This window comes from Cibotium barometz, chromosome 28 (assembly GCF_041138505.1).
Source record: "Cibotium barometz isolate CiBa-2024 chromosome 28, ASM4113850v1, whole genome shotgun sequence".
In the NCBI taxonomy this organism is placed as follows: Eukaryota; Viridiplantae; Streptophyta; class Polypodiopsida; order Cyatheales; family Cibotiaceae; genus Cibotium; species Cibotium barometz.
The window spans coordinates 7,611,409-7,625,476 of record NC_141073.1 but is presented as its reverse complement, the minus strand read 5'-3'; the positions used below and the strand labels follow the sequence as shown (position 1 = coordinate 7,625,476).

General features: G+C 38.6%; 1 protein-coding gene across 1 annotated transcript; it reads left to right on the top strand.

Moving 5' to 3' along the window:
- The first annotated feature begins 382 nt into the window (after nucleotides 1-382).
- LOC147622447 (GDSL esterase/lipase ENOD8-like) lies at nucleotides 383-4,473 on the top strand. Its single transcript, XM_086821907.1, has 5 exons — nucleotides 383-692; nucleotides 1,729-1,911; nucleotides 2,030-2,184; nucleotides 3,226-3,490; nucleotides 3,991-4,473. Exons 1-5 carry the CDS (start codon nucleotides 383-385, stop codon nucleotides 4,266-4,268), a joined length of 1,191 nt encoding a protein of 396 aa, XP_086678033.1. The 3' UTR covers nucleotides 4,269-4,473.
- Nucleotides 4,474-14,068: the final 9,595 nt, after the last annotated feature.

Below are 14,068 nucleotides of genomic sequence, written 5' to 3'. Positions count from 1 at the left end.
AAATGCTGATTTAACATCCGTGTGAGCGTCGTGTGCATCTTCCTCAAAATTAAGGCAGACCAAATGTATGGCTCAGATGCTCCCTCCCACGACCCACGACCATGCTGGAAATGCGAAAGTAAAGTACAGCATTACATGTGGAGAGATTTGAACCCATGAGATAGGGACTCCCAAAGTAAGTGGTTCGAGGTGTGAACCCATCACGGAGGGGCTCTCAAACTCCTTTCTGGAGTAGGGAGACTCGCACTTTGCAGGTTACCCATTTATTATCACGGGCGTCTCTCTCGTGAGGCGCAAATGCAGCTTCGCGTGGGGGCACAAATGCACTCTGCCGACGTAAAGTAGCGCATGTACATGAGGGTTCGCGTGCATGGCGCGCGTAATGGCTGCTCAAACGATAAAAAGGGAGGAAATGTCTGGTTCACGCACACGTCTAATCATGGAAACACGAGTGTGTGCGGTTTTCATTCTGTTGGCGGCGGCCACTCTTCTTTGTACTGGGGTCGTCAGAGCAGAGCCTGCTGCGCCTTGCAGCTACCCTGCGATCTTTTTGTTCGGGGACTCTTTGGAGGACACTGGGAATGGGCCTTTCATTAACAGCACCCTCGCCACCATGTTGCCTTACGGCGAGACCTTCCCTGGCCGCGCTGACCTCCGCTTTAGCGACGGCCGCGTCATGGCGGACTACTTAGGTTCGTCTCCCTCTCTCCCCCCCCTCCTTGCAATCTTTCTAACCATTCTTTGCGCTACGCACTCGTAATCGTTAATGCTCTGTTGGTCATGGTGTCGAGAGAGTGCCCATTTCTTATTCGTCTTTCTTCACGTTTTAGCTCGCTCTCTCTCTCTCGCTCGCTCTCTCTCTCCTCTCCTCTCCTCTCCATGGCTTTTAAGACATTGCACGCTTGGTGGTGGTCTAGATCCACTAATTGATCTTTGTTTTTTAATTTCTAAGGGTTCATTTCTTCTACACTTGGGATCTTGTTGACTACTAATTATCTTATAATCATATAAACTTTCTAGCTTGTGCCTCTCAGCTGGAATACTCGGGTTCATTTCTGCTCTTGGGTCCTTGTTGACTACTAATTTATTTTAATACATCCTAAGAAGTACACACACATGACACATGCACTATAGCAGTAATTTATTTTAATACATCCTAAAAAGTATCCTTAAAAAGAGGTACACAAAATAAAAAAGGAATTTATTTTAATACGCACACACGCACTTATACCCCCCCCTCTCTCTCTCTCTCACTTTTTAAAACTTACTTAGGAAGTTTCAACTTGGGGCTTCATTGTTGCAACCATTGGCAAAGAAGATTCAACTCGAGGCTTCATCCATACATCCATTGGCAAACGAATATCCAAAGAAGCGTAAAATAAATTTAAGCATTGGCATCGTGGGTGTATTTTGTTTCAACCTTTAGAGTCAAGGCCTCGGTTACACTTACGCCTCCGAATTCGTTTTTAAAAGAGAAATGTTTGACCATAATCCCCACATGATCTCTTGTTTTTCATGCTTAATGTAATGCTTAATGTATTAGGTCTAGAGAAGGCTTGTTTTATTTTGGTTAAAGTCATGATCGTGTAAGATTTGCTACTAATAACCATAGTTATTGATAAACTAGACTTTCCGCCGAAACACTTTAGGGAGTGTGACGTGAGTTACTACGTAGTAGGTCTAAGGGATTATTATTAATGAAGAATTGATTCTATGGTCAAAAAACAGCTATGTACTGGGGTCTTCCACCACTAAATCCTTCCATGAACACCAAACTGGATTTCAGCCAAGGTGTGAACTATGCTGTACCGGGGGCAACTGCACTTCCCCTTATGCCTTATTCTCTTGAGACCCAGATAGGGTGGCATGTTGCCCTAAGAGAAGAAGTGATTGCAAGCGGCGATACACCTGGTGAGTAAACTATGATCCCTATTCATAAATAATAGTAATTGTAATGTAAAGGAAGCAGATAATTCTATGAAATATTAATACAATCTCTGAATAAAGATGACGATGGTGTTTTACTCAGGTAGGCCAAGTCGAACTGTGTTTGAGGAGGGGCTGTACGTGCTGGCGATAGGTGGGAATGACTATTTTCATTATTTTTGGAGGAAGTACTCACCTCAGTTTGTCAATGTGACCATAATGCCTCTCGTGGTTGAAGAGCTTCGGGCTGCTATGGAGGTGAGATAATAATCTCAATGGCCTCTTCCATCGATTAGCTTGCTTTATTAGCTTAGAGGCTGTTCACACGATGGCCTCAGTGGCCGATGTGCTGGCCTCTTGTGGTGTGGCCTAAGGGCAAATTCAATAGCTCTAGCTGACCTTCGAAAAGGGCCACCACCCTTTCGGTTTATACGTGTGTTAACTAGTGCTATTCAGGGCATCAAAGCTCTTCAAACCTTTTTAGAGACGGCCTCTTGGAAAATAGGGTTTTGAAAGGAGGACTTCTTTTTTTTGAAAATTTCTCTACATTTTACACATAAAACATATGTATTTTGCACATAACCTAGTCTATGGCCTTTAAATTGAAGGTATTTTAGTTCTGGTGGTGATGACAAGTTGTTGGCTTGATTTTTGGGCGAGCACCTTGGCTCTTCAAAATTGACAAGTTTGGTGAAATATAGCAAGTTCTTTTTATTTTAGTGTAATTTTTTACAGACATTTTAAAAATTTAAAAATATTGTATGGCCAAAATTATTAAAAAAACAGGTATGACACCCACCAAAAAGAAACTATGCGTGGTGCTAAGAGGGTGCTAACAAGCAATGTTGATTGTGCATCACATCTTACGATGCCTACATATGCACAATACTACGGGCAATATCTCTCTCTCTCTCTCTCTCTCTCTCTCTCTCTCTCTCTCTCTCTCTCTCTGTGGACCTATTCTAGAGGCTACTATTAGCCCATGGCCCTTATACATACCTCTCACAAGTGGGGTTATTGCCACTAGCTAGTTGAAGGGCCACTGGTGGCCTTTTTAGATTTTTACGTGCGGTGGCCCCAAGGACCAACACATCGATGCTTGGAAAGTGTACACATGACCACCATGTGACATCCCCTTAAAATTGTGGAAATGAGATAATATCAATAAATTATACTTGCACATTTTGGCTTCCTTATTTCAATAAAAAAGAACAATTGTTGCACATGTATAGTATGTATAGAAGTTAATTTTTTCTCTTTTTTGTAATTACTAACCTTTATTTTTCTTATGTTTTGCAGAGACTCTACTTAAATGGGGCTAGAAATTTCTTGATTTTTGGCATCATGCCTATAGGTTGCGCCCCAGCAACTTTGGCAAATTTTAGTGGATCTCCCAAGGATAACTATGGTTGCCTATTGGAATATAGTGAAGTCTCTAAGAACCATCGTGCACAACTCCTTACAGAAATGCAAAGCCTTCGTGAATCACACCCTGATGGCACCTTTACTTTTGCTGACTTCTATGATGCCTACATTCATGTCTTAGAAAATATGGAATCATTCGGTAATGCTCTTCTTCCGGAATATGCTCTATATGTATAAGAAGAGTATGATAGAAAAAATTATACATATTTATAACTTTCAATGGATTAAATGAAAAATTACTCGGATGGGAAAAAAATGATTTGAAGTTATAATCAACAAATTACTCAAATGCCAAATATCTATGCCTGTAAGGTTATACATCAAAAGCCAAGGTACTACATCAAAGGGAAAATAACTTCACTACCATATCACATCCACAAAAAAAAAAAAGAGGAAATCATACATGATATTCAAGCTTTAGATGATGTACTTAAAGAAACTTTATGAAGCTACAACAATAAATTCAAGCCTTGTTATGACACTATAAAAGTTTTGTACTTACGTTGGTAAGAATATACATATATTCCCACCAATTTATGAAGTTATAACAAATTGGAGCCTTGTTTTGACACTATAAATTACATTGGTGGCAATATACTATGTATACGGTTCTTAAGATTTATGATTAATCATTGGCAGGCTTCGATAATGCCTTTGATGCTTGTTGCGGTGGCGGACCTCGCTTTCCATTCCAGTACAATATATCTTTACCTTGTGCCAACCAAACCGATTCATTGTTTGTATGTACTGACCCGAACACTTACCTTAGCTGGGATGGACTACATTACACTGATAGATTCAACTTTCAAATGTTCAATCAAACCATCATGAGTCGCTCATACATCTATCCATATGATGGGCTTGCTACTTGTGCCTCAAAAATAGCCAGATCAAGATATCTCCCTCCTATAACATGATATTTTAAAATGTTCGTTGACTTCTTCACTCATATGATATCTTCTTAACACTAGTCTTGTAATAAAGTAGCCATTTTGCGGCTTTTAGAGAATCTAGTTCTCTATGGTTATAATGTCTCAAATTACATCTGATGAAATACTCTCAAAATGTTTATTAAACATAGTTTTCCATGCTCATCACTTACAGGCTTTTTTTTCCCAAAAAAAGTTTTTATTTTTGTGTTTAGCTTTAAGAAAACATTTAAAATTGTAGTTTTAAAATATGTATTCAAGCCATTGGCACATGCCTTTCATCAACTTAAAAAGACATACTTGTTTACATATATTTTTTCTCAAAGGCAAAGCTACTACATCATTTCTATGACATTTTTTGTTGAAAATCACAAATTTGGTGGATAAACGGTTTTTTTAAAGCTTTCTTCATGTGTACATGTATACTCAAGTAGTTTCATGAAATTTGAATATTATTGGTGCTTGACATTCTCTGGATCCACATTTGGATCTTGACACACTTTTCCTTCTGGATACACTTTTCTTGCTTGTTCTAGCATTCTTCTATAATAAGACTTCAGCCTATACCCATTCACTAGTTTCCTTAGGCTTTATCCTTGAGACTTGCCAGCTCAAATGTTCTTGTCCCCATTTTTTTGATAATTTTGAATGGGCCCATCCGTCTCATTTTTAATTTTCTTGGGTGGGGCCCTATTCTTGATGAGAACAGCAAGACTGCATCTTCTTCATCGAAGATCTTGAATTTTATGTTCCTGTCCACTTGCAACTTTCTCTTTTCTATACAATTTCAGTTGTTCATGAGAACAGTGCAGTCTCCTCTTATCCAACTTAAGGAGTTTCTCAATCACCTTTGATTCTTCCAAAGAGAGCCTTTTTTATACTGTTATCTTGAGGCTTTGTGTGAGGACTTTAGTGGTGGGCACTGTTGGCTCCAGTCCATACACCATGAAAGGCATAAGTCCTGTTGTATTCTTATACACTATTCGGAACGCCCACAATGCTAAGTGCAGCTTTGTGTCCCAGTGGATCCTATTCTCATCCACTATCTTGACTAGTATTCCCTTCATAACTTTATTGGTGGATTCTACTTGCCCATTTTCCAGTGGTCGGTAGTCGATTGTTGACTTCTTATGTATTATCATATGTTGCTCTATTAGTTTCTTGATCACTTCATTTTAAGAAAGTGGGTTCCTTGGTGACTATCTCTATTAGGCATCCGAATCTTGTCATGATAGTTTCATAGAGAAACTTTGATACTGACAATGCCTTACAATCTCTCACGGCCTTGGCCTCTGCCCATTTTGTACAGTAATCCGTAGCCACCAGAATGTATTTGTTTCTTGTTCGTTGAGATGTATGCTGGCTTGAATGTATTTGTTTCATGCTCATTCGCTGAGCTGCTAGCTTGAATGGGCCGACAAAATCTAGACCCCACTTCTGGAACGGTTCTAGGGGTAATATTGGGTGGTGCAGCATTCTATCTGTGCATCATTTGGTTGCCCTAGCACGTGGCACATATCGCGCACTTCTTTGCAAACTTGTGCACGTCTTTTAATGTAGTCGGCTACCACAATCTTTTAATGTAGTCGGCTACCACAATCTTTCCTGGAACACTTTTTGCCCCATGACGTCTCTGGAAAAGTTCCCTCCACTTATTCCATAGTGCGCTTCCGATAGCATCACATGTTGCTTATGTTCAGGATCACATCTTCTCAGTATTTGATCGATGCCCATCTTGTAGAGCTGACCTGCTCCCACCATAAATGACTTGCTCCGGAGATTCAGCATTTTCCTCTGATCTCTGGACATGTACCCCGGAAAGGACAAGTTAGAAAGGGATTACAACACCTCTGGACATGTACTCCAGAAAGGACAAGTCAGACAGGAATTACAGCATCTCATTGTACTAGGTGGGTTTTTCTCCATCTATGAGGAAGAGTTGCGCATTTGGGAAATCATCTTCCACCCCCTTTGGATCTTCTCCTAACTCCAGTCTTAATAGGAAATATGATGTGTGCTTGTTTTTGGGTTGTGCCTTATGGTGCTCGAACTCTTGTAACAAATGAAAAGATGCAGGGGAGAAGAGAGCTTGAGCTCTTGCAAGCACACACACACACTCACAAAACCCCAAAAGAGAACACACAAGGTGAGAGGCTGAAAATCTTCTTCTTCTTCACACAACACTCTAGACAAAGATAAGAGTACACACTATATGAAAAGGTACTCAACCAAATACATACTAGGGTTCTCTATAGTGTGAACCCAACTAAATGTGCTGGCGCTATAACTATGCAAGTCTCTAGAATGGCTGTCACACACAGCCTATCATCCCACTTGCCGCATATCACCCATGATCTCACCAACCATGCTGCCAGTGGTGTAAGTGTGGGGCCTATCCCCCAGGTGGGTCATCAGTGTTCACTTCCTCTCACTAGATGAGCTCGATATCTCAACACCCCCCCTCGAGCTCAACTCCATCTCATGTACACCAAGTGCAACCCGGAGCTTCTCTGCACCCAATGCTTTGGTGAAGATGTCAGCGACCTGATCCTGTTTGGTGACATAAACAAGGTCAACGTCTCCTGCCAAAACCTTCTCTCTGACAAAATGGTAGTGGACCTCTATATGCTTCGTGCGAGCATGAAAAACTGGGTTCCTGGCCAACTGTGTACTGCTAATGGATTGCAGTAGTCTTTCTAGTAACTAGGAACCAAATTCAGCATCCTAGTTACAAGAAATCCAACTGTATACTGCTAATGGATTGCAGCAGTCTTTCTTGTTGCTTTTCTTTGTCAGTGCCTTGGCCTCTGTACATTCTTCCTTCTTCCTCCTTTTCTTCCCTTTTCTTTTCTTTAATTTCCCTTGTCAATTTTCCTATTGGATTCCTTCTAGATTTTCTCGTGACGCTCCCATTGCTTTGGGTTGTAATTGGCTCCAGTTTTGGCACTTTAGCATCCTTTCTTTGGTTTCTCTACCATTGCACACTAGCTTCTTTACTACTCTAATCTCTTCCCTTTTCCTGACTAGGATTGTCCTATTTGGACTTTCCTCAGAATGGTGATTCTTTCGTGGACTCTCTGCTGCCCTACCCACTGTTTTGGCTTTTTTTTCTGTTCTAGCTTGGAATTCCTACTTATTGACGTCTTGACAAGCCCTTGTGATCTTGGCATAGCCATCACCTCCAATGGCTTTTCTTGTTCTCTACCTGCCCCATGGTCCACTTTTATCATGTTTATAGCTACATCATCTCCTACTGGTTTCGCCTCCCTTTACGGCCTTGCCTCTTGCAGTTCTTGTTGTTGTTGATGGCACTGAAAAATGGGGTAGTCATTTTGTCTATGTCCTAGACCATTACAGTAGAAACAAGCTTCGCTTAGCCCAAATCTACCACCTCCTCTTCCATACGGTCTGTTGATTTAAGGTCCTGTGTGGTGGTGACCTGGTTGACGGGGGCTAGGGCTTACTATTGCTTTGACCTTTCCATTACTCTCAAATTTCTATTTTGAGTATTGTAGTAACATGTTTCTATAGTGTGATTGTTTATTCTGCAAATAGTGCATATCTATTGGCACTCCTCTTTCATGTGACCTTGTGTGCACTAGACATCCGGTCTAAGCTTGGATCCTACGTGTCCTCTGGAAATCTTGGCTAGGGCATCCTTTAGTTCATCTTGAACATTTGTTGCCTCCTTCCTGCCTTTCTTGTTTTAGGGCTTTTTCTCTTCAGCATCTAATTCCTAGCTGGACTCTAATTTTGAGGTGTCTTCTCTAGAATCCGATTCGGAAGTTTCTTCCTCCTTCTTTGTTTTTTCCTTCTTCTTCTTCTTGGGGTCTTTGCTTATTTTCTTCAAGATCCCCTCAACTCTAGTTTCTCCTACCACCACTTGTTCAAAGGTGGGGCATGCAAGTCATATGAGGCCCTTGCTATCTACTGGAACTTTTCCCTCAGTCCTCTCATGAACCATTGGCTCAGCGAGGTTGGTTGGGATGATCTAGGCATATTAGTAGTGCTTGAAATTTAGCTGCATAGTCCTCTGTTGGCCTCTTCTTCTGAGGTAGCCTCTACAACCTTTCTGGCACTTCTGTTATGGTCTTGTCTTTCCTAAATCTTTTTAGGAAGGCTTTCTTCAAATTTTCAAATATCTAGAAGTACTCCAGACCATATTACAGCTGGTGGCCTTGCCATCTAACGTTGTTGTAAAATACTCTGTCTTTTACAGCAACGGACCTCTGGTGGCCATGAATGTGATTTCGAAGGTGAAGGTGTGGGCATCTAGATCCTCCTCACTCTGACCCTTAAAATTAGGGTACTTGAGAGACATCCTTCCCATAGTTGCCAGTTCTTCTTCTTCTTAAGATTCCTGCCTCCTCTTTTGTGGCTCCTGGTAATCTCCTTCTTGATTTCTCAATGGTTCCTGAATCTGTCATTCTAGCTGGAGTGGAATCCCGATCCTCCTCACTCTGACCCTTAAAATTAGGGTACTTGAGAGACATCCTTCCCATAGTTGCCAGTTCTTCTTCTTCTTAAGATTCCTGCCTCCTCTTTTGTGGCTCCTGGTGATCTCCTTCTTGATTTCTCAATGGTTCCTGAATCTGTCATTCTAGCTGGAGTGGAATAACTTCTAGGAGTCTTCTTGGATGATGTAGCTATCCTTCACGTTCTACAGCCTCAGCCTGTCTGCGACGACGGTGTTGCATCGATCTGTTTGAGCTACCTTCATTCTCCATGCATACTCCATTATATTCTTATGACTCTCTCATGGGTATTCTTGACACCAATGTGTGTGCGTACTTCCTTTCTAGGTCTATTTCAACTAGCTTCACTCTACTCACTCATTGTGACTTACCTAGAACTAATCTCTATCTTCCTACTCCCCTACCTGGCATACCAGTTCCTTAACAACATCACCAAAAGTGTCGGTGTGCACTTACGTGGTTCCGGATCACCTAGTCGACTTCGAATGAGCAAAACAACTAATGCAGTTGTTCCCCATGCAATAAGCCAAGGCTATGATATTGAGCTACCTGTTTGCCTAAGTGTGATGAGATTGATTATGAATGCAAAGAACGTTAGTTTCTAAGGCTTTCTTGAATCCTAACAGTATTCCGCGTCTAGACAGGACCAAGCTTAACACAAGATTGAACACTGAATAGACAGAGATGAATAGAGAGAAACAACAATAAAACAAAGACCAATCCATTCTTGAGTATTACAATACAATGCCTTAGCAAGAACTCTACTCTCATGAACTGCTCACTCAACTCTCTTGTTTCCCTATTTCGTATTGTTCCTCTCCCTTGGACCCACGTAGACCCAACATGAGTCTTTTCCTATCTAGATAGGAATGCACTCCTTCCCTACCGTCTTAGTCGGGTAGACCAAGTCTCCTCTAACTCCTCTATGCCCCTATCCGACTAATTCCCCTTTTTCCTTTACAACCACAAATACTACCCGTTCATCAAGAAGTTGTTACAAAACAAGAAGGCTCGGTTTGGCCATAACGGTTAGTTTGGTATTGCTCTGGGTGACAGCTAAATGGCTGATTGGTCACCAACACAAAGCCACTTACATGGCTCAATTTCAAGGCAAGTCTGAATATACTTTCAATTTCAAGGCAAGTTTAAATATATTTTTAATTTATCAAATTTTTATTATTTTGATAAATATACTTTCACAATTCCTTGGTATTATTTTATAATAAAGCCTTGAGTATTACTCTACTTTTATACATTATTTAATAATAAATTTTCTCTTGAAATTAAAATACATGGTTCTCTTTTAGAAATATATTATGGGTTAGGACATGTAACCAAGGTGTAGAGAGATGGATCCTTTTTTTAAACACAAAATTGTAATGGTTTTGTGAGGAGAAAATGAATAGGCCAACACTATCATAGGATGGTAATTTAATATTACCATGACTTATAACAAAATGATCATTTAATAGTACCATGACTTAGAACAAAATGAGTAGGCCAACACTATAATAGGATGATCATTTGATATTAGCATGAATTATAACAAAATGTTTTGAGTGTGGGAGCCCTAGGAGCACTATAATCCTATAAGTGCTAGTGTGGTGATATAGGCCTTTTTAGTGTATGATTTGATAAATACATAACAAAAACTGATGTTGTAAAATTTTTTATAGAGCAAAAGGGAGGGAACTTCTTGAAACTTTCCCATATGCATGATAGTCCTGATCATGTAAAATTTTAAAAAATTGTTAGTAAAATGGCTAATGGCCAACCTTTATTATGAGGAAAGCCTTAAGACAAGTACAAGAACATTCATTTTGTCTTGCATAAAATAATTTGAAGCTATAAGAGTAGGAGTAGAGCTTCCCACTTGACAAAGTAAATAAAAAATAATACGAAGTTGTCAATAAAAGAAATGAGGATAAGTTGACCTACTCATGGTCATTTTTCTCATTCTTAAGTGGTGTTTGGGAAACCAGTTTTTAGGAAACATATGCACTTTGAACTCTTCTTTTTCACCAATCCAAAAATTTTAAAAACAAATAGCCATACTTTTATTAAAAAATCACTATTATTATAGTTATTTCAATTGATTAAATTTCTTTTATGAAAGAATTCAAGCAACCATTTTGAATTTTTAATTAGTTGTAGGTTAAGCTAACACATGCCTTTTTAATCAGTTACTTTTAGAGGTTAAGCTGAGACACACCTTTTCGAGACACTACAAGAGAATAACTAAGAGTATACTAAAATATAATGACTCTTAGGATTCAATATGGAACCTTTTTTAGATAAATATAGCTTGAGAGGAGAATTTAGGCCCCTTATGTGGGAAAGGGTGGTGAAAGGAATCTCCATTAAGTGCATCTTTGCATTTAGAATTTAATCATATTTAGACTAATTAGAGTATTCCCAATGATAGACTATCTAAGTTTGTTAGGATGACTGATCAAAAATAACTTTAAAAATAAAACTTTAACTAGCATAATCATGTAATAAATAAAGATTACTTTACTTTTCATAGCATGAACACGTTACATAAGCATCATAGATTACCATACTCATCATCACAAAGTCAGTGCATACTAAACCAAGAAGTAAACCAGGAGAATCATATTATTAGCTAGATTAATACATAAGACTCACTTATTTAGTCGTATAAATAACAAGTATCTAAGAAAGAACTAATCTAATTGGTTTTAGTATCTAAGAAAGAACTAATCTAATTGGTTTTAGTATCCAAAATACTGGCTAAATTAAAACATAATAATAACGATTAGTCATCTAAATAACATAAGTATCTAGGAAAGAACTAATCTATTAGTTATTATTAATACATAATAATAACACATCTAAAAAAGAACTAATCTATTGGTTTTGGCATTAGTACTGCTAAGATATAGTTACAATCATACTAGTACTACAATAGTAAGGTGGTTGCAAGGATGAAGTTATCTAGTTTTGTTTAGTAAGCGGCCTTAGGTTTAGCCTAAAAACAAATAGTTTTTCATAAAGAATGGCTTTTGATCTAAAAACTCTAGGGAATAATACTTGTTACCATGAATTTATTTTTTAAGTACAACTTAATTTTACTACATGAAGGTCCATTTTTACTCCTCCCACATGAAAAATCTCCATATTGTGTCCAATCTCTCCTTTTCAAGTCTAAGACCAATCCTAGTTAGGTTTGGAAATCTAGGCTTGGTAACCTATAAAGCCTAGAGATCATGCCATGTGTGAGCCTTGGGTGGGCACAAATCTTACATGTACATGTCACTTTGTGTCCATATCAACTTGGAGAGAATCCATATAAGCACCATGCCACATCCACCCTCCATGACAACATGGTCAAGTTAGTTGACTTTCCACCTCATTATCCTAGTCATATTAATGCCACATTATCTTGTCACCTTTGCATGCTACCTCCCACTTAGTGACATGGCATGCCACATCATGGAATGCCATATCATGCATCCTTCCACATCATCACCTCCACATGTCAAACCCATGTAGACATGGGGAGTAGCCACATAAGCTATAATGGTGCCATGTGGCAGGCCGATGCCATGTGGCATGCATTCCTACCATGTGGCTCCTCCCTCCCTTGTTTTCCTTAAATTGTTTAATATTAAAATTTTATTTTATTTTTGAAATTAATTAAATATATATTATTCTTTTAAAGATAACATCATACATAGAAAGAGGAAAAACATAGATTTTAAATAATAAAATATATAACTTATAAATATAAAAATTTTAAAATAACTAATTTTTAAGGATTATATTTTTTAATTATGAAAATAGTAATTTTTTCAAGCCCATGTTATTTCATTTTAAGAAATCAATTTTTAAATTTTAATATTTTATGAAAACATTATTATGTGTAGGAAAAACCATTGAATAAAATTTTAAAAAACACATTCTAGAAGTAAAATTGAGTTCTATTATAAAAATATATAAAAATTTATTTTAAAAAATATATTTAGATATGATAAATATATAGATTTATAAATATTTATTTTAATAATAGTTTTTAAGTAGATAATAGATTTCTTTTTAGCTATATGTTTATCTTAATTATCCAATTAACCATGTACTATATAGATAGCAAATCCAATGAGATGTGAAGTGGATAAGCTAATTTTCCTTTTACTATCTCATCATTGAGCTCTCATAAACTTCTCTCTCTTAGTTTCCTAGAGAATTGAAAGCAAGTAAACAAGCAATACATGTCATTGGATACGCCTCCTCTTCCTCTTCCTCCACCCTCTTCTCCACCATTATCCCCTAGTTTAGATAATCCACATGTGACATGAGCCACCCCTTCCTCCTCCATAAGATACCCACCCCTTCTCTTGCACAAGAATGCACCCCCTTCTCTGGGGCACCCATAGAGTGGACAAAAAAGAACTATCAAAGTCAGGGGGGCATAGCCATGCTCATGCAACCTTCCATTCCTATTTTAAAGACCTCACGCCTTCATCACATTTATGCTTGCTTGATGCTTTGATCGATCATCCCAAAATGGCCGAGTGCAAGGTGCTTTTTGACATTGGAAGTCGAAGAGAGAGGAGAGCTGGCACGGCAGTGCTACAAAGTGTCATTTCTATGCAACTATCAAGAAGAGGAACTATGTGAATGTTTTGGTAGCCATAAGTAGCTCCTAAATGAAGGGTGAGGTGAGTTCCACATCTCACATCCTTTCCATAGCATCACACGCACTTAGAGTTGGCCCTAGTAATGGTAAAATTTAGATACCAATGAGGCTGGTGCTTTGTGGACTAGTAGTGGTTATGTAGGTAGGCATGATCACACACTAGACAAAACTACCAGAGCCTTAATAGAAAGGTTTTGGGAGGAGGTGCCTCACCAATTTTTAAGAAATCTACAAAAGAGACAAGACGAGTGTTCATTGAGCACAATGCGTACTTTCTTAAAATAACCCAAACCGAGTTGTATTCTTAGTTTGTGGCATCATTTCTAGACTTTATAATTGGGAAAAGGTAATTTGAGGGGTGTAAGCCTTGGTTCATGAGGTACAACAACATGACATGTATTATTGTCACTACCATGTTGAGTTCTAACTGTTTGATAGTGTGTACCATTCTCTTAGTGGGCATAGAGATTTTACTTATAGTCCTCATAATTTCATCCACTCTCTTTTGTGTGCATGCACGGAGACAAATATAAAACATGTTATCACACAGTGACATTTAGAGAGAAAATCTACCCTACATAGGATTGTTAGTTTTGAGCATGCTTGTTAGCAAAGTTCCCTATTGGTGTGGTTATCTCTATGGTTGATTTTGT